Source organism: Schistocerca nitens, chromosome 6, assembly GCF_023898315.1.
Source record: "Schistocerca nitens isolate TAMUIC-IGC-003100 chromosome 6, iqSchNite1.1, whole genome shotgun sequence".
NCBI classification, from domain to species: Eukaryota; Metazoa; Arthropoda; class Insecta; order Orthoptera; family Acrididae; genus Schistocerca; species Schistocerca nitens.
In genome coordinates this window covers 73,140,399-73,162,838 of record NC_064619.1, presented here as the reverse complement: position 1 = coordinate 73,162,838, position 22,440 = coordinate 73,140,399, and the positions used below count along the sequence as shown (strand labels likewise).

The following is a 22,440-nucleotide window of genomic DNA, read 5'->3' as shown; positions in this document are numbered from 1 at the left end:
AATGACTTTTAGCGGCTACTTAATAAGAACACAGTGGTGCCACACTTCCACTGACAGCACCAAAACTGCTACTGGAAACTGCAACGCAAGTCAAAGTCCAGTGCACAATTGGTGCAAATGAAATGCAAGAGGAAGTTTTCCTGGATTGCACTCTGAACATGTGGAATAGTAGTTACTTTAAAAGTTATACAGAAATGGTCCTGTCTGTATTCTAGACCTATAATGAGAAGGTACAAAAGCTTTTATGAAAATAAAATGCAGCATTTAATGCTACAGATTCACAGTACAGACCCTTTACATAGAAATTTTTTCTGACTGTCATTAATTGAATGGTCACCCCATAGGCTTCCTATGTATAGGGGTAGAGGTTTGACTTCATGATAATGTGTAATAATTTTGTTTTCCCTCTTCCTTGCCATAAGGGACTTGTATGACATGATAAATATACCTCTGTTGCAGCGATTTGCAGTTAATTTTCAACAACAGATGCGACAATTTAATAGAAGGGCTAAGCTCATCAATAGTTGACTACACAGTCCATACTTGGATCTGAAAAACAAAGACTGACAGCTAATTGTTTACAGGACAGCTACCACAGCAACAACAAATCACAGCATGAGTTTGGTCACAACTGCCCTGCGTGCAGTTGTAATATTGTTCTGTTGCTGATTATCAGTCGGCTACAGATGTCCATTGGTCTCTAACATAATTGGTGTTTGTTAGTTACAGGTTTCAGAGATAATTTGAACACTTCTTTTATTGAAATAATGTGGAACAAGTCAGTTTACAAGATAAATATACATGATTACTGTTAACATTAACACATTTTTTGTCCTACTCAAGCAACTACATTAAAAAAAAATCTTATATCCTTTGTTTCTCAGCATGATATGTTTCTTTTATGGAATGTGTGAAGCTAACTGTGAAACTGCTTAGGAAAGTGTTAAGACTATCGCAATCCTGTTAAGCAAACTCAGCACTGCTTGCTAATAAGGAATGTCCTCAATATGAAATTACACAGCTGCTGCTACTGGTACTAGAAACACATTGTGCTTGCACATAATGGCAAACTGAGAACATCCCCCTCCCCATCAATCAATTTGTTATTCTGATCCAGGTATACACAATAGCATCAGTACGATCACTGAGTTTTTCTTATGATCACATTACTGGATTCTGGGAAGGGGATGGTACACTTGACAAGCCACTGATTGCAGTGCAATGAAACAAACTGATTGGGGACCACTCTAATGCAAATGTTGCAAAAGGGTTCAGGTCGCTAGGTCTTAGTTTCTGAATAAATAGATATGGTAACACAACTTTGTATTATCATTCAAGCAGTTTCTCCTTGAATTTTATTTTCACAGTGCATCAGGTAATAAAGGTCTTGAAAGCATTGAAGATACACAAATCTTCCGAATGAGACAGTTTGGCATATATGCACATTGTTTTTGCCTGATATGTGACAGAAAGGAAACTAATTATATTCGTGGAAATGTCTGAGCATAATCAGTTAACAGTAAGAGTGTGTCTTGATGATGATAAAAAGTAGTATGCATTATGATTATCTGTAACTGCATACCACGTTATTGTAAAAAGTATGAGGCAGAATTGCTAGACAGTACTTACCTTTAGAAGACAAAAACTGAGTACTGCCAATAGGCACATATAAAAGTACATGCCCCTATTTTAGCTTTCAGAACTGTTAGTTCCTTCCTCGGGAGGGAGGAAGGTAGGGACAGGTTGGGGAGATTAAAAGGTAAGATAGATCACTCAGGCCCAAGGATGAGAGAGACCAGCTATTCTGATGATGACAGGAGACAAAAACCTTTCAGGTCTGAGTGACCCATCCTTAATTTTCTGCAAATTAACTTTTCTCCCACAAGAAAGCAACTGTTAGTTCCGAAAGCCAGGATAGTGCCATATTTCCATATGTGCCTGTTGGCAGTACTGAAATGTGTCACCTCCTAAAAGTATTGACCAGTAATTATGTTTCAAAATTTTGTTGTTTATTCTTACTTACATTATTATATTATCCTGTAATTATTGCACAAAGTAAAGGGTGGTGAAATACAGGGGCTTCCCTCATGTAATGGGTGCCCACAGTCACTACACAGAGGGTCTCCTGTACAGCAGGAAGACATATGCCCAAAACACAAGCACCAAAAGCACCTTATCGGTGAGGGTATCCCCTTCAAAAGACAGAATAAAGGTGCCAGTATCGGTGTGGTTGTCTTTGTGACCCTTCTGCAAATGTCGAACAAAATTAACACCAACACGCTCCAGATTGGGTCGGAGTTTCTCATCAGTTTGCAGGATGAGGTCCCTATGAAAAATCACTACCTGGACCATATTCAGAGATTGATGAGTAGTAATAGACACTGGGACATTGCCAATATGATCACAAGCATGAAAAGCTGCAGATTGGGTGGCAGAAGCAGCTTTGATCAACAAGACGCCAGACAACATCTTAGAGACTCCACTTCACCAAACTTGTCCTTGATAGATATTCTCCACAAAAGACAACGGCTTTATGGCAGTGAATGTGTCCCCATCTGTTCTAGTACTGAAGAGATAGTGGGGAAAGTATTTCATTGTAAAATGGATCTCCCGGTTAAAAATACATTTTCTCCCAGGTGAAAATACACTTTTTCCATGTTAAGTGACAGTATACTTTCCCTCGAAACTGTAAAACTTATTTTTTTGAATGGATATAGTTTTATACAGCAGCGTAGAAATTCCCAGCACTTTAGAAAATGAAACTTGGGGGAAAAAAACATGTTTTGGAAACATCTTTGATATGCAGCAACATGTACACTGCATATTTTCATATTACGAAAGTATAAATTTGAATTCCAACAACAGGAAAAGTTAATGGTTTAAATTAATATACATAGTGTTGCTACAAGAAAAGCAAAGCTTTCGCATATAATATTTGTCTTTAAGCTTTCACATATAATGTTGATCTGTTTAGCGCATGTTACACTTTGAGATACATCACACAAAAACGCCAGTACAATTTTTGATACCGACATAAATCTCTGATGATCTGCGCTTGAAATTCTTCTAAATGGCTCGTCATCAAAGAGTCGATTTTTAAAAAGAGAGCAAATGCTATGCAATTTAAGAAATTCATCTTACATTCTCGCACATAGTTCATCTTGTGTAAAAGGAAATTTACTTTGAAAGTAACGCTTTTTTAACAACAATTCGCAATATTTTCCCGTGACTTGTTAGAAATAGATTCATTTCAGCCAGGGAGCGCCAGATAAGAGGCGTCACTGCACTTGCGCACCTACGGTGACATAGGAAGCCCTTATGTTCGTATGTATTAAGATCTTACATTATGTCATAAAAGAAACACGACATCCGAGGATACTCCAAAAGCGTCAGAATTTTGTGAACCATACTAAAATGCATAGTTCGCCTTACAGTGCACATTTGTAACAGTTGAAACTAGCCAATAGTGTGGAATTAAACACTTCGTTTCAAATAAATTGACTGCCTCAGCAGGAAAGCTTAATAAAAGCCAAATTTCTTTAGCAAATCGACAAAAATAGCATTATTGTGCTGCAAGGCAATTAATACTTGACTGTCAGAAAGGTGGAAATAAAATCTGAAACTAGTGACATATTTTAGCCTTCCGTAATTATGTGAATGTATTTCAATTCACTTAATAGCTCCCAACCACAGAAATCCGTCTTGTTTTCATTTGACGTGAGAGCATTAAACAAAGAGGAAACAGAAAAATTCTGGTTGCTGCTATTGCTGCTTACACAGCCAGCAGCCACATTTCTGTAGCCAGAAGTAGGAGAAGGTACTACTCACACACAACTCAACTGTGTGTGTGCATGAGCCCACTCGTAACTGAGTAAATGAGTCTAACGTAAACAGTTGTGACGTCACGCTCATTGGAGACAATTCGTTGTTATGAAGCACTGCATAGTCTTCCGAAAGCATTTGACATATTTTGCTGTTGGCAGAAGCTTGTACGAGCACTGTGTTATTTTATATTGCACATTTCCTTTGCAATTTAAGTTTTATATTCATTGTTTTCTCTCGTTAATGTTTTAATGCTGCAGTATTATTCTGCAGTAGTGGGATACAGTAATATCCTTTGTTAGAGTATCAGTTCTTACCAGTCAAAATTACAAAAATTTAACTGAAAACAAGAACAACAAAAAATTCCCAGAATTCTAAAAAATTCCCGGGTTTTTCCTGGATCTCCCGGTTCGTATACACCCTGAGTTAATATTGCCACAGCTACGGCCACTAATAGTGGTAGTACTGCTAGTAGTAGCAGTAATAAGACAACAACAACAACAACAACAACAAAAACTAATGATAGATGTTAACTAATACAGCAAGTTCTGGGGCAAGGAAATTTAAGGAGACTGCATAAGCTAAGAATACTGGGAAATAAGGAAAAGGGTGTAGAGAAACAATGGTTATCCTTATTGTTGCTTTAGAGATATACCTTAACTGTCTCCTGAAGCTGGAGATGTTATTCACTTCCCCAATCTAATGCAGGAAATTATTACAGAGTCCTATACCTGTTCTGAGGACTGTGAGAAAGTGGCTGAATGACAGAGTGGGACAGAAAGGCTTTTGCTCTGATGGGAGTGGTTGTTTCTGCATGTTGTTCAGACAAGAACAGAGGTTGAGGAGACATATGAGGGACAATGTTCATTGACAAGACAGTCGAGAAGACAGAGGGTATGGAAATCTCTGCACCTGTCAGCAGGCAACCACAATAGCTGTGCATATGATGCTGAAATGTGATCAAAACAGTCAAACATCAGAAATACGCTGAACAGCCAAAGAAAGTGCTACCCCTTCCCAATATCGTGTTAGGCACCCGGAGCACACAGAAGTGCCGCAAATGATGTGGGGTGGATTCAACTAATGTCTGAAGTATAGTGGTGGAGGGAATTGACACCATGGATCCTGCAGGGATGTCCATAAATCTGTAAGAGTACGAGGGGGTGGAGATCTTTTCTGAACAGCACACTGAAAGGCATCCCAGATATGCTCAATAATGTCATTGTCTCACCAGTTTGGTGGCCAGCCCAAGTGTTCAAACTCAGGAGAGAGTTTCTGGAGCCATTCTATAGCAATTCTGGATGTGTGGGGGTCGAATTGTCCTGCGGGAATTGCCCAAGTCTGTCAGAATGCACAATGGACATGAATGGATGTAGGTGATCAGACAGGATGCTTATGTACGTGTCACCTGTCAGTCATATCTAGATGTATCAGGGGTCCCATATCACTCAAACTGCACATGCTCCACACCATTTCAGAGCCTCCACCATCTTGAACAGTCCACTGCTGACATGCAGGGTTCACCGATTCATGAGGTTGTCTCCATACCCGTACACGTCCGTCCACTCTATACAATTTGAATCGAGACTTGTCCAACCAGACAACATGTTTCTAGTTACCAACAGTCCAATGTCGGTGTTGCTGGGTCCAGGCAAGGCGTAAAGCATTGTGTCGTGTAGTCATCAAGTGTACACAAGTGGGCCTTCAGCTCCAAAAGCTCATATCGATGATTTTTCATTGAATGGTTCACATGCTGACACTTGTTGATGGCCCAGTATTGAAATCTGCAGCAATTTGTGGAAGGGTTGCACTTCTGTCACACTGAACAATTCTCTTTAGTCATCATTGGTCCCATTCTTGCAAGGTCTTTTTCCAGCTGTAGTGATATCAGAGATATTCACGGGTCACTCGTGAAATGGTTGTATGGGAAAATCCCCATTTCGTCGCTAGCTCAGAGATGGTGTGTCACATCGCTCACACGCCAACTAACACCACATTCAAACTCACTTAAGTCTTGATAACTTGCCATTGTAGTAGCAGTAACCAATCAACAACTGTGCCAGACACTTGTTGTCTCATATAGGCACTGCCGACCTCAGCCCCATTTTCTGCCTGTTTACATCTCTCTGTATTTGAATACGCATGCCAATATCAGTTTCTTTGGAGCTTTGGTGTATAATGAACACAGGCATTCATAACCAGACCCAGGTGCCATGAGCTTTCCTGAGAAAGGCATTGCAGGATAACATTGCTCTAATCAATAGCTGGAAGTATAAGCGTTTGTTGTACAAGGTCCGTTTTCACGTCGAGAGGGGAGAGCCATAGTCTGTTTTGTTGTGCTTAGTTGTCTGACATATGGTTTCAGATGGTGGCTATTCAACAGACACCAGGACCTCCTAATGTGAAAGAGTCGAAGAATGAGAAATTCACTAATGATCAATTAAAGAACAAATGAGACTTTCATTAATGATGAATTAAAGAGCAGATGTGAATTTAGTGACGAAGTTTAGAGACAACAAATTGGAGGATGATGATTGGATTCACCAGAATGCAAAAACTCTGTATAATTATGATAGTGTGGAAGCAGAACTTTCAAATACATTTCAAACAATTGAATACCTGCCGGCAAAAATGTTGTAACCTTCACTTTACTAAGAAATTTTTTTGTCACGCATAAACGTTGTATGTGCCAAGAGTATGGCATGTATGAAGTTATGTTGGCAAACATGTACATTAAGCGCCATTTTTCATCTGTTTCCTATTGGTCGTGAGGAGGCCGGATGCAGAAACGTTGTAAACATGGAGCAGGAACGTTGTGTGATTAAGTCAGAGCATGTGCGAAGATATAAATAGGGGCCAGAAATGGAAAATTAAGTATAGTGAATGGACGAGGAATGTGAAGAAACACAAATGGAATTTGGGGCAACCATATTGGCCCACAATAGCAAACAAGTGGGTGCATAAACGTTGTATGCCAATCTAACACAATATTTCAGTGAAATGGGAGATTCCATCTTTGGCGTTAAAGTGGTTAACCCCTTTATAACTCCCTTTATAGATTGCTACCTGCAAATGTAGATACCAGTGTAACACAAAAAATGGAGGACAACAGAGAGCTGTTTCAAGAATTCTACACTTTAGACTATAAAGCACAAACCAGACATTTGGCTTCGTCGTTCGTTGAAGTAGTAGACATCAAACGTAGGGAGACTGAGGAGACCATTTAGCGCAGACACTGCACATTCAAGTACTTTTTAAGAAGAGGAGCAGAAAAATTGCAGGTATGTCAAAAAACGTTGTGCATGGTGTATAGGATTACAGCTAGACGTGTACAAATGCTCCAACGGAAGATGAAATGTGGTGTGCCATTAGAAGACAGAAGGGGTAAGCATGTGAATCGTCCAAATAAGCTGCAGGACAGCTTGAAGGACGTGATAAGAACCCACATTGAGAAGCTACAAAAAACAAGAAAGCCACTACTCAAGAAATAAGAATGAAAAGCTCTGCCTGAGATCCGATTTGAATATTTCTAAACTTTGCCGACTCTTTAAAGAAGATAATCCAACAGTACAGTGCAGTGAAAGAGCTTACAGAGATATTTTAAGGGGACAATATAATTTTCGCTTTGGAGTACCACATTCGGATTCATGTGGGTATTGTGACACTGTTCCTGCAGTTAGTTAACAGTAAAAATGAAACAGAGAGAAAGAAAATCGCCGAAGAAAGCAAACTGCACCATTAACATGCAGAAGCAGCATATTCAATGCTGGAGAAGGATACAGCAAAAGCTAAAGCAAACTAAACCTATGTTGTGATATGCACAGACCTCCAACAGGTGCTGTATTGTCCTACCCTTACCCATTCTGCAGTTTTCGATCAACATCAGCTGTCAACCTATTATCAGGCAATACAGAACGTTGGTGACAATAAGGTGTGCATGTGTGTGTGGCCTGAAACTGTTGCTAAGCGGGAATCAGCGGAAATTCTGAAGTATGTAACATCTACATTTTCAGTACTAAACCCATGTGAAGAAAGAACTTTAGTGGTGTGGTCAGATCGATGTACAGGACATAACAATAACTGGAAAACCATTGTTTTGTATCAATATCTTCTGCACATGAAGTATTTCACCTCTGTGGAGCAAAAGTTTATCACAGGACACAGCTTTTTGCCTTGTGGCAGGGATTTTGCATTAATTGAGAGAAATAATAAGAACTACTCTGTATATGAACCATTTGAATGGGTTCAGGTAATAGCTACTGCATGACCAAACAACTAGTTTCTGGTTTGTTACATGGGGCAGGACAATTTTATTGATTTAAGTAGTATTGAAAAGCACTTCCGCAAAGATCAAAACGCAAAATAACGGATTATGTTTGGATGAAGATATCTTTAGACTCCCCAACAGTACTTCAGTACCGCAAGAGCCACAACTACTTGCAGCCTTGGTATTCAGCGAACTTAGCAAAATGCTCCAGGGGTAAAAATAGTATTACAGTTCCGCCTGTGGTGTTAGCTTGAATGACCTTCCTAGACTTTATGGCGAGCCATTGCCTGTCTCTGCGGAAAAGAAAGCTAATCTGCTGGACATGTGTACATATATTCCTGAAAAATACAAACAGTTTTATGAGAACCTAAAGATAAAGTAAAGTGACAGTGTCATGGTCGGTCACGCAAAATGTACATTTGCAACAATACGTCTTGTGCGCCATGAATAATTGTGTTATACAGTAGGAACTACTAATAATGTTTTGTTTAAACTGCATGTGCAACATCAATTCTGTTTCGTTATTTTCTTGTGAAATGAAAATGTGAACGTTTATCACTGCAAACCCTTCTTTTGTAACAATATTTCCACCTTCAGTCGAACACCCAGAAGTTCCGACATTGTATAATGCAAGTTGTATTTACACCTAATCAGAATAAAACCAATAAACAGTATTAGAGGTTAAATAATATCAGTGGTATAAACGTTGTAACCCACAAAAGTGTGCTACTCTTGTTAGACTTACAATGTTTTTGCATGGATGCCAAAAGAAAACCTGTAATATCTTGCTTTTCAGGTCACGTACTGCCACAACTTGTACACATTAATCAGTAATGGACTCATTTCAAGTGATTGTGGATGCTATTTCTGCTGTTCGTAAACCAGTTGCATAGGTAACGGTTTTTCGCGCCTCCTGTACAATTTGTATTTTGAGTGTTACAACGTTTTTGCCGGCAGGTATTCAATTGTGATGGGTCATGAACCCACACTGGCCAAAGTAACTAAATGAGGTAAGACTTCGCACTATGAATCACATTACAGTAATATCACCAGTTTACAAAGCTCGAATCTTTACACGTTCATCCTATTAGCAATAAACCAGCAGATTTCTTTAAACTGCCACTTATAGATGACATCCTTCAGTTTGTCAAAAATCAAACAATGGAAAATCCAGGATGGAATGTAACAATACAAGAGAAGGAAAGTTGCTACACACCATATAGCGGAGATGCTGGGCCGTGATAGGCACAACAAAAAGATTCACACAATCATAGCTTTCAGCCTTTAAGACCTTTGTCAGCAGTAGACACATATACATACACGCACGCACACACTGATGCAAGTGCAACTTGAACACACATCTGAAGAAGTCTCAGAGAGCTGAAACTACAATGCGAGCAGCAGCACCAGTGCATGATGGGAGTGGCAACTGGGTGGGGTAAGGAGGAGGCTGGGGCAGGGAGGGGGAGGGGTAGTAGCAGACAGTGAAGTGTAGCAGTTTAGACAGAGGGTAGGAGCGAAGGTGCGGAGGGGGGAGGGGGTAAGTAGCAGAAAGGAGAGAAATAAAAATAAAAGAAATTAAAAGACTGGGTGTGGTAGTGAAATGACGGCTGTGTAGTGCTGGAATGGGAACAGGGAGGGGCCTGGATGGTTGAGGACAGTGACTAACGAAGCAGCATACACAGCTGTCATTTCACCGCCACACCCAGTCTTTTAATTTCTTTTATTTTTATTTCTCTCCTTTCTGCTACTTACCCCCTCCCCCCTCTGCACCTTCGCTCCTACCCTCTGTCTAAACTGCTACACTTCACTGTCTGCTACTACAGACATCATTACATCATTACATCATCAGCCACAACGATGGTACAGTGTACTTGTTTTCTGATGAATGTTATGAATGAATGAAGGCAGCCATTAGGGAATGAAACTGAATTCAGAGTAAGTAGAGTGGTAATGAAATCTTTTAATGTTGACATAAAAAATTATTTGATATTAATTAATAGAGGGAAACATTCCACGTGGGAAAAATATATCTAAACACAAAGATGATGTGACTTACCAAACGAAAGTGCTGGCAGGTCGATAAACACACAAACGTACACACAAAATTCAAGCTTTCGCAACAAGCTGTTGCCTCATCAGGAAAGAGGGATGGAGAGGGAAAGACGAAAGGATGTGGGTTTTAAGGGAGAGGGTGAGGAGTCATTCCAATCCCGGGAGCGGAAAGACTTACCTTAGGGGGAAAAAAGGACAGGTATACACTCGCGCACACACACACATATCCATCCACACATACAGACACAAGCAGACATATTTAAAGACCTAAATGTGTGGATGGACATATATGTCTGCTTGTGTCTGTATATGTGTGGATGGACATATATGTCTGCTTGTGTCTGTATATGTGTGGATGGACATATATGTCTGCTTGTGTGTGTGTGTGTGTGTGTGTGTGTGTGTGTGTGTGTGTGTGTGTGCGCGCGCGCGCGCGTATACCCGTCCTTTTTTCCCCCTAGGGTAAGTCTTTCCGCTCCCGGGATTGGAATGACTCCTTACCCTCTCCCTTAAAACCCACATCCTTTCGTCTTTCCCTCTCCATCCCTCTTTCCTGATGAGGCAACAGCTTGTTGCGAAAGCTTGAATTTTGTGTGTACGTTTGTGTGTGTATCGACCTGCCAGCACTTTCGTTTGGTAAGTCACATCATCTTTGTGTTTAGATATATTTTTCCCACGTGGAATGTTTCCCTCTATTAATTAATATCAAATAATTTTTTATGTCAACATTAAAAGATTTCATTACCACTCTACTTACTCTGAATTCAGTTTCATTCCCTAATGGCTGCCTTCATTCATTCATAACATTCATCAGAAAACAAGTACACTGTACCATCGTTGTGGCTGATGATGTAATGATCTTCCACTAAATGTTTTTCTAGCTCATAATTGTGAGATGGCAAACAAAGCCCTTTGCTGGGCCTTAAAATGATATGAAAAGTAAGGCAATTTCCATTTGTCATCGAACAAATGACGTCTCCACGTTTTCTTCTCTGGAGAAGTGTGTAGACACCATAGTACTCCTAATGCAGAGTCAAAATCTAATTTGATGCAAGAAGTATTTCAGCAAACTGCTTGGCATCTCACAAAGTGAATGCTTTGCTCTAGTGGCATCTGGATGCACCTTCACTGTCCTCTTCTTCCTCACCCCTCAGTCCTACTCACCACTGCACTCTGAGCACTACACAGCAGTGTGGCCAGAGCACTCGTGGAATGCTGTACGGCCAGGCCTGCATTACACAATGTGCAGACAGTAGGCACTGTTGAAAACCTAAATCATTTCACCGAAATTACTTGAGTGTTGTGATAAGTGTCTTAGTTATACAGATGCTGCATCGTGGAGGACTGCCCCATGGCGGGTGAGACTGGAAGGAGGGCCCACGCTCAAGTCCCGGTGTGATCGGTCGGCCTGCACCTCGCACACTGTACGGACATCTCTTGGGCAAGGGCAATCACAGCATATAGTGGCCAGTAACAGGTTCCAAGTAGAACTCAGATGGCAGAAACTGCCACTGTTAACAAGGCCATCATTGATCCTAATTCTGTCCTTTATTATACTGTCCCAAAATCCACTGGTTCTGCACACCACTCTCGTCTATAAAAAATCGACATGTAAGCTTTCTATTAAGCTATGTTCAGTGATCAATGATTTATCTTTCTGGTCCAAGTAAATGTACATTGTTTGCTCCAAGCAGTGCTACTAAATGTGATGTTCTTTCTGCCTGAGGTACTGCAAAACGTACTCATATTGAATGCTATAAACAGCAGTTGTGCAGTCCCACTGGATACTTGAACGAGCCAATTCGATCATTAATCTTATGTGATGGTCAGAAGATTGTTTTAAAATAATATTTATTAACATCCTATTGATCTTTGAAGTTGGTTGTCCCTCTTATGACAGAAATACCAGCCACTTGTCCTTTTTCTGTGATGTTTCGGAGCTGCACATTGCATGCATTGTCTGCTTAATTTATGAACCACTGAAGTCATTCCTCTATTGTATGCATTGTTTGTTTAATTTATGAACCACTGAAGCCATTCTCTGGAAGACTTCCCTCAAATGTTTCAATTCAGCAGGTAGGCTTTCTGATCCCTTATGCTGGGGCATAATGGACTAGAAAGTCTACCTACCAAACTGAATGAGAGTCTTCAGAACAGTGAGTCTTTTTGACTGGGAGGTGGCATCTAGATGCCTACAAATACAGGAAAGTGTGCATTAGCTTTCTATTTACAGAAGGACCTAATATGCCATCTTGCTTCCTCTATACCCAATTGTCCAGGAATGAGAGAAAGCCATCTTTCTCCATTTCCATCATGAATTTGATGTTCACACGGATGGTGTCAATATATCACAGAAATTCTTCAAAAACTCCCCAGCTATTTGGTGACAACAAAGTTGTCATTTACATGTCTGCACAAGCGTTTCGGTTTGAGGCATATAGTCTCTGGCTAATTCCTAAAAGAAGTCCATATATACGTTGGCAATGCCTGGTGTCAAAGGAGACCCCATGCCACTCTATCCACCTGCTCATAAAAAATGTCTGCCACACTGAAAGTAAGTAGGTAGGTAGGTAGGTAGGTAAGTAAGCAAGTAGTAATGACAGATTGTGATACATTCCCCAAGTATCACCATCTGAGGCTCTAATGTTTTGCCAGCAATGCTACACGATTTTTGGAGGGCACTCTAGTGAATAATGACTTTACATCAAAGCTTATCAGTAGTTCATCTTTCTTGAGACTGACCTCCCTCAGCAATTTTACAAATTCGTCCACATTTTTCACACAGTGCTTCAATAATTGTGGCAGATATTTAGTGAATTATATGCCAGTGAGCTGACTGTGTTTACAACTGGACACAAGGGGATTTTTTCTTTATGTACTACCAGAAGTCCATAAAAGTGAGGAGGTGCTGGAACCTCAGGTTGTAGCTGTAGTTCTTTTATAGATTCCAGTCACAAATCAGTATTATCCTCCTCCTCCTCCTCTTCTTCATCTTCATTATATTAAATAAATAATGGAACTACAGTTGTAAATTCTGAAGACCCTAACACACTTATCTAAACATGGGCTAAGAGTTCACTCCAGCCTTATGTGAATTTCAGCAATAAGTTTAAACAAATGTGGATGATATAGGTGGAGGACACTTATTTTGGCTTTTGACTTGACATTTCACAGTTTCTGGGGAGGGAGAGAGAGAGAGAGAGAGAGAGAGAGAGAGAGAGAGAGAGAGAGAGAGAGAGAGAGAGAGAGAGAGGGGGGGGGGGGGGGAAGCACAGAATTTTTTTGTTTTTATATTTTCAGCTAAATTTAGTCCCAATTTATAGCTTACAATTGCAAGATTTCCCTTATGAGCAATATTGGCGTAATCACAGCTACTTTCTATAATATGAAAACATGAAACGTGAACTTCAATAACATTCAAGCAGACTTTACAGTGAAAAGAATAAATAAATCAATAACAAATAGTGACAACGCCTTTACGAGGGGCATTTGAAAAGTCCATGCAAAAATAAAAACTACTTACGTGTTTGTCGAAAAATAAAAAAGGTTTACCCCAGAGTCTCCTTTTAGACTTATACACTTCATCCAACACTGTTCTGATCTGTTGATCTCTTCCAAATAATAGGAATTGTCCAAGTCTGCAAAACAGCTATTAGTTGCTGCAATCACCTCCTCGTTTGAATAAAATCTTTGTGCCGGCAGCCATTTCTTCAAATTGGGGAACAAATAATAGTCCAGGGGAGTCAGGTCTGGAGAATAGGATTCCAACTTGTTTCACATCCCTCCTATTTCCATTAATTTTGCAACCAAAACTGCTGAGGTGTGTGCTGGTGCATTGTCGTGATGAAAAAGGACTTTTTTGCAGTCCAATTGCTGGCATTTTTCTTGCAGCTCGGTTTTCAAACAGTCCAATATTGATGAAGAATATGCACCTGTAATAGTTTTACCCTTTTCCAGATAGTCTATGAGGATTATCCCTTGCGAATCCCAAAAAGACAGTCGCCACAACCTTTCCAGCCAAAGGAATGGTCTTCGCCTTTTTTTGGTGCAGATTCTCCCTTGGTAATCCATTGTTTAGATAGTTGTTTGGTCTCAGGAGTATAGTAATGTATCCAAGTCCTGCGGATTCTTCCTGAACAGCTGCAGACCATCGTTGCAACACTTCACACAATTCCGCTTTTGGTCAAGCGTGAGCAATCACAGAACCCATATTACAGATAGCTTTATCATGTCCAAATGTTTATGCAAAATAATATGTACCCATTCATTCAAGATGCCCACAGCACTAGCACTCTTACGCACCTTAACTCTTCTGTCATCCATCATCATATCTTGGATTTTATCAATGATTTCTGGAGTCTTAACCTCCACAGGACATCCAGAACGTTCAGCATCACTTGTGCCCATATGGCCACTGTGAAAATTTTGAAACCACTTATAAACTGTTCTAATCAAAGGTGCAGAGTCACTGTAATCTTTATCAAGCTTCTTTTTAGTCTCCTGAGGCATTTTGCCTGTCATAAAGTATTGTTTAATCACCACACAAAATTTGTTTTTGTCCACTCTACTTCCTTATTCACACGAATACCAAACACAAAGAAAGAGACCAATATGTCCGAAACTTGGTGTGCGTTCTTTCCAAAGATGCCACTAATTAAACATGACCTCGATACGTGCCAGTGGTGCAATCTCTAGGACTTTGCACAGACTTTACAAATGCCCCTCATAGACGCCACGAAAGCAAGATATACAATGTGAAGATAGGAAACTTAAGTACGAGGTGTGGCTAGAAAAAAACCGGACTAGTACTGGTGAAACAATAAAACGAATGCAATAAGGCTGAAAGTCGCGTGGCCTGTCACGTGACTCTCGCTCCGCCTACTGCTCGAGTTTCATCTGCCTCCTGCACTCAGTCTGCCCGTGGCGTCTGTTTTAAGTAGTTGACGTTTTGTCTGTGCGTCGGAAAATGTTGAGTGTACAGAAAGAACAGCGTGTTAACATCAAATTTTGTTTCAAACTAGGAAAATCTGCAAGTGAAACGTTTGTAATGTTACAACAAGTGTACGGCGATGATTGTTTATCGCGAACACAAGTGTTTGAGTGGTTTAAACGATTTAAAGATGGCCGCGAAGACACCAGTGACGACACTCGCACTGGCAGACCATTGTCAGCAAAAACTGATGCAAACATTGAAAAAAATCGGTAAAACTTGTTCGACAAGATCGCCGTTTAACAATCAGAGCAGTGTCTGAGTTAACAGGAGTTGACAAGGAAAGTGTCGAACACGTTTACCGATTTTTTCAATGTTTGCATCAGTTTTTGCTGACAATGGTCTGCCAGTGCGAGTGGCATCACTGGTGTCTTCGCGGCCATCTTTTAAATCGTTTAAACCACTCAAACACTTGTGTTCGCGATAAACAAAACATTACAAACTTTTCACTTGCAGATTTTCCTAGTTTGAAACAAAATTTGATGTTAACACGCTGTTCTTTCTGTACACTCAACATTTTCCGACGCACAGACAAAACGTCAACTACTTAAAACAGACGCCACGGGCAGACTGAGTGCAGGAGGCAGATGAAACTCGAGCAGTAGGCGGAGCGAGAGTCACGTGACAGGCCACGCGACTTTCAGCCTTATTGCATTCGTTTTATTGTTTCACCAGTACTAGTCCGGTTTTTTTCTAGCCACACCTCGTATAACTCCTAAATACTTATATTCTACATATACCAACAAAGTAGCATTACTCACCAAATGCAAGGCCAAAAATAACAACACTCAGTTCCATTGCTAACAGGAAGAATCTCACAATTATCCACAGAACTTTATCTGTGTAATCACCAACAGAGACGGAGGCATTTACTGTCATGGAAACCACACAACGAATTAAACTGATGACTACATTTACCAAAACCTGTGAACAGTTAACATACAGTGCTCAGTATGTATATAATAAACAATGATATGTTTTCATTCACACAAAGCAGGATATAAAAACAACAACAACAACAACAACAACAATACCAATAATAATAATAATAATAATAATGACAATTATTGTAGTGTGTAACTGCCAATATCCTCAATTTGCATATGAAAGAATCACTGTGCTTTTAAGATAAATTTAATTCTGAAGGAAAGGTGCAGAGAAGTGAAAATGTAATTAACTGAACTGCCAACATTGATAGTCCTATGTCCCTTGCTGTCTTCTTGGGAATTACAAAGAGGACATCTCCAAGTCCAGTGAGCTAGCACCCCATTGCCAGGGCCTTCATGATGATCTTAGCATGAACTATAGCTTTGATTGGGCATTAGTGTACAATACAAAGTCATGCTCAGATATTTCCACTACGTACAGTTCCCTGTCATGTGATCAACTTCTTGTAACACTTCTCTGATGCTGAAGCAGAAAGGTCAGACCTGTGTCTTACTAGAGTTCAGTTTCATATGGTTTTATTCACAGTGGAGGGAGAGTACATCTACACACTATGTCATTTTCTGTTTTGACTGCAATGCTCAGGCCTTGAAGTGATACTCTTCATGTGAATTGCTTAGTGGAATTTGATATTAGATGGTCGCTTGTGCACATATCGTATTGCCCTGTTTCCGAGGAGCTTCCTTACTGTAATCCATTCTTCTGGTTCCTACCAACAAAAATGAACATGGAATTTTCTGCTATGATGGAAGGTGTCAACTAGGGATGTCACGTAGCACACTCTCATCAGGATGTACAGTTCAAACAGCACTATATTGTGGCTGACACTGTTATATGTGGCTTTTGTGTTAATGAAGGCCACTTCAATAATCTCCTTTTTAATGTAATGGCTTCTTTATTTCCAGGTTTTTCCATTATGACTGATAATCTTCATGCTATACCACTGTTTACAGTTCCACTACTCTGAAGAAATCTGAACAGTTGTTCTAATCATATTCATTAGGTTGTGCAACAGACTGGACTTTACCCAGTTCGACAGACAGAAATACCCAGACAGAAATATCTAAGGTTAGTTGTGGATGCAAATTTTGAACTTTACACTGAGGTGACAAATGCGATATGTACATAGACAGATGGCACTAGTTTCACATACATAAGGTCTAAAATGTCAGTGCAATGGCGGAGCTGTCATCTGTGCTCAGCTGGTTCATGTGAAAAGGTTTCAGATGTGATTTTTATGACTACATGACAGGAATTAACAGACTTTGAATGTGGAATGGTAGTTGGAGCTAGACGTATGGGGCATTCCATTTCAGGAACTGTTATGGCATTCAACATTCCGAGATCCACAATAGCAAGAGTGTGCAGAGAATACAAAAATTCAGACATACCTCTCAACACAGATAACATAGTGACTGACAGCCTTCACTTAACAATTGACAGTAGTAGGGTTTGTGTAGAGTTGTCAGTGCTAACAGAGCAGCAACACTGCTTGAAATAACTGCAGAAATCAATGTGGGATGTATATCTTATGTATCTGTTAGGACAGTGTAATGAAATTTGGTGTTAATGGGCTATGACAGCAGACGACTGACACTAATGCCTTTGCTAACAGTATGACACTGCCTACAGTGCCTCGCCTGGGCACGTGACCATATCGAATGGACCCTAGATGACGAATACAGTGGCCTGGTCAATTGAGTTCCAATTTCAAATGGTACGAACACATGGTTGCATTTGGTTGTGGCACAGATCCTACGAAATTGAGGACACACACTGGCAATAAGGCTCTGGTGTAGTGGCTCCATACTGGTGTGGGGTTTGTTTACACAGAATGGACAGGGTCCACTGGTCTAGTTGAACAAATCATTGACTAGAAATGATTTTGTTCGGCCATATGGAGACCATCTGCAGCCATTCATGGAATTCATATTCTCAAACATATCACCATGTCACTAAGTTCATGACTGGTTTGAAGAACATTCTGGACAGTTTGAGTGAATGATTTGGTCACCCACATCGCCCGACATGAATTCCATCGAGCATTCATGGGACGTAATTGAGAGATCATGTTAGCGTAGAAAATTCTGCATCGGCAACACTTCTGCAATTATGGACAGCTATAGAAGCAGCATGGCTCAGTATTTCTGCAGGGGGCTTCCAACAACTTGTTGAGTCCACGCCAGGCAAAAGGAGGTCCGACATGATATTACGATGTTTCCCACGACTTTTCTCATCTCAGTGTGTAAAGCAAGTTTACACAACCAGAGGCCAAATTTAAGGATTTAGAAGCATATTTCACTAGGAGAAGAATGGATATTGCCTTCATGAAAATTACAGAGGCCAATGAGGAAAAGAAGTAGCTGTACGAGTATTGAGACCTCAGATGGAAAACCAGTTCTAAGCAAAGAATGGAAAGCTGAGAGATGGATGGAGTATACAGATGGTGTGTGAAAGGACTTGTAGGCAATATTACAGAATTGGATGAGGGCATGGATGAAAATGAGATGGGGAATATGACACTGTGAGAAGAATTTGATAAAACAGTGAAAGACCTAAGTTGAAACAAGGCCCTGGAGTAGACAGCATTTCCTCAGAACTGGTGATAACCTTGAGGGATCCAGCCTTGACCAAACTATTCCACCTGGTGTGCAAGGTATACAAGAGGAGGGAATACCCTCAGACTCCAAGAAGTCTGTAATAATTACAATTCCAAAGACACAGATACTGAGAGGTCTGCATCTTACCGAACTATAAATTTAATAAGTCATGGTTGCAATACACTGACACAAATTATTTACAGAAGAACTGAAAAATTGGTGGAAGCTGACCTCAGGGGAAGATCAGTCTGGGTTCCAGAGAAATATCGGAACATGTGAGACAATAGTGAACCTACGACTTATCTTGGACGATAGGTTAAGGAGAGCCAAAACCAACGTTTAGTGCATTTGTAGATTTGGAAAATGCTTTTGATAATGTCAAATGGCATACTTTCTTTAAATTTCTGAAGGTAGAAGTAAAATAAAGGCTATTTACAACTTGTACAGAAACCAGATAGGAGTTATAAAGAGTCAAGGGGCACAAAAGGAAAGTACTGATTGAGAAGGGAGTGGGTCAGTGTTATAGCCTTTCCCCATCTTAATCAATCTGTGCACTGAGCAAACAGTAAAGGAAACCAAAGAAAAATTTCAAGTAGGAACTGAAGTTCAGGGAGAAGAAATAAAAACTTTGAGGTTTGGCAATGCAATTTTAATTGTAATTCTGTCAGAGACAGCAAAGGACTTTGAAGAGCAGTTGGACGGAATGGACAGTGTCTTCAAAGCTGGATATAAGATCAGCATCAATGAAATGTAGACTGACAATGAAATGTAGACTGACAATGGCAAGATAAGCATTTCTGAGGAAGAGAAATTTAAGCATTAGAGATGTAAGCATTAGAATGTCTTTTCTGATGATACTTTTGTGGAGTGTAGCCATGTATAGAAGCGAAACATGGACGTTAAGTAGTATAGGCAATAAGAGAACAGAGGCTTTTGAAAAGTGGTGCTATAGAAGAATGCTGAATGTTAGATGGGTGGATCACATAACTAATGAGGTGGTACTGAACTGAAATGAGCAGACAACAAATTTGTACCACAATTTGACTACAAGAAGGGATCAGTTGATAGGACACATTCTGAGGCATCAAGGGATCACCAATTTAGTGTTGCATGTAAGTGTGGAGGGTAACATTTGTAGAGGGAGACCAAGAGATGAATACAGAAAGCAGATTCAGGAAGTTCAGGTCTTAGTAGTTATCTGGAGATGAAGATGCTTGCACAGAATAGACTTTCATAGAGAACTGTATTAACAAGTCTTTGGACTGACGATCACAGTAACGATGACAACACAACTGTAAAGAACTAGAATGGAGAACATCCAACATATTTGCGGATTGCTCTGCTATGTGAAGTTCATGAGTATCAGTTCTTATTTTCTCTACAGCTTACATACAAAACACCAATAGAATGGAAGGAAGGAAGGATCACAGTAATTCAACAATTCATGAAGTAGGGATGAAGATTAATATGGCATAAGAAATCTCTGCTTACACATGCCACCCTGCCCCCCCACCCACCCGTCTTTTCTTAAAAACAACTCTTCCACCTACAACTACAAGAAATACAGGACACTATGGCAGCATTGAAGCCAAAGATAGGATGTATCTTATGGATACAGATTACATAACGAAATCAAATAGCTGCAAGTTTTTAAAAACAGGGAAACTTGTTTGGAGAGAAAATTAAAAGAATTTACAATGCAAGTTACAGTAATTTTACTTAATACAAACTTCAGTTCCTTTAGTGGCACTAGCACACTTACCCAATATTGATCAGATTCTAAAGGTTTGGACTAGAAAATTCTTTACATGTGATAATAGATAGAACTCAGGTAGTGAAAAATCTAGTGACCAGAATGGTCGTTGAGACATATTCCAGTTTCCCTACCACCAATGCACCTTTGTGCACTGTACACTGCCCTCATGGAAGATTTCAGTCCCCCTCCCCTCCACATTCCCATTCCCAATAATTTCCAATTACAATCATGTTCCTTTGCTGATCCTTTTGAAATCATCGAGCATCAGTGTAGATTCACTACACATGTTAAAAAATTTGACAACCCCACAGGTTTTATCTACTTTTGCACTTTTTGTACAATTCTTCATTCCTTACTATGCTTCTTATGCTTTGAAAAATTCTCCCACTTTTCTTCCCCTTTCATTTGTTTCTCCAACCTTCCTCAATCACACTTTAAATTCTTTACTTTTTGCAGCATTTCTCATACAAGTCTTTTCTTTCCCCATACTGTTATTCCAATGTTGCAGCCTCAGTACCACACATTCCCAGCATGGATTTACTCTGTACTTCAGAAGACTTGACTACCTGTGATAAGAAGGTCAAGCTGCATCTAGCCAGTGACCTGGTTTGACAGCAAATGTAATCAGAGCTATGAATAACGTTGTAGAATAAACTGCTGTGCTACCATGTATCATCTAAGCCTGTTTGTACCCACAAATGGTGACCATACCACGAGACTGAAAACTTTGTGAGTACACAACGCTGAGTACTGACAAACTGCACGACATGAATGTCCATGACCTGCCACCGTCAGATGTGAATTTGGAGCAACTGAGGGTGCAGGTACAACTGTTAAGTCAGTGCCAGCTATGAAATCTTCATCACTGCCACTGCCACCACCTGCTGTATCAGGAGCAAGGATTCCTCCAGGAGCAAGAGTGATAGTACCAGGTGTAGGTCACCACTTTAAGCAAGAAATACCAAGAGCAACTGCAAGTATTGCTGGAGCACCACCACAGTAACATGCCTTTAGTGCAGCAAATCCAGTCACAAATAGGCCAACAACAAATATGCATACTAAATGCAAGACAAGTCACTAACACAGATCACTTTAATCAGTCTCACTTGCACTGTTACATTCAGGTACGGAGACACATTATGTGGCTTTCAAAGCACCACAGAGCTAGACCAATTGCCCAGCTCTACAATTCAATCATCGTGACGAGCATTCTGTCACTGCCAGCATTACGCAGGAATCAACAAAATATAGTCACATCACGGCACTGGTTGACATCTGAACTGCTCTGTGATGTGATCATGAAAGCTCTTGGGAAGACCGATGTAAGCGGATTTTCAGGAACTATGGACAGAATTTCTGAGGCTACAGCTCCACAGGTGTTTACCATTTGCAGTGCATCATATAAGGACTCTATGGAAAAATTAACATCACAACCTGATAAGCTCATGTGCCAGATGGTGGCTTTCTGAACATGAAAATGATGGATAATTCCACAAGCAGCCCACAGGAAAAGGGGCTGCACCATTTCTTGTGGACGTGGAAGTGCATACCACTCTTACAGATGCTACATGGGTATATCATATCATCACAGATCACCAAGCTCATTGTCAGGAAAGGCAAATGGTATCCCCCCTGCAACCAAGGGACAAGCCTGCTAGTAACAGCAGCCTAAGACCTGAAGTGCCAATCTGTGACAAGTAGAGCCAAGGTACTGCAGTTGGAAGCTCAAACTGGATCGAATGTGTGCTTATTCATGCGGGCACTCTTACGGCAGAGGATATGGTGCAACAGCTTTGACCTTGCTGCAGTAGACGATTCCCCATAGCAACCTTGAGTGCCACTTCATTGTTATCAACATCAATCATCCAATTATAGGACTGAATTTCTATCCTATGATCCCATACTCAACGTGAAGAACGATTGCATCCTGGTATTAATAATCTCTATACGAACAACCCGCAAGCTAGCACAATTTAGTGACCTGACTGTGCATTTTGCAACAGGT

At 40.3% G+C, this 22,440-nt stretch overlaps 1 protein-coding gene across 2 annotated transcripts in view; it reads right to left on the bottom strand.

Annotated features, from left to right (window-relative positions):
- LOC126262457 (transmembrane protein adipocyte-associated 1 homolog) overlaps positions 1–22,440 on the bottom strand; it is a 133,842-nt gene that overhangs the window by 73,447 nt on the left and 37,955 nt on the right. For both annotated transcript variants that reach the window (XM_049959113.1, XM_049959112.1), the window contains exon 4: positions 15,896–16,058. In XM_049959113.1, coding sequence (XP_049815070.1) covers positions 15,896–16,058 — 163 coding nt within the window. The remainder of the gene's footprint in view (positions 1–15,895; positions 16,059–22,440) is intronic.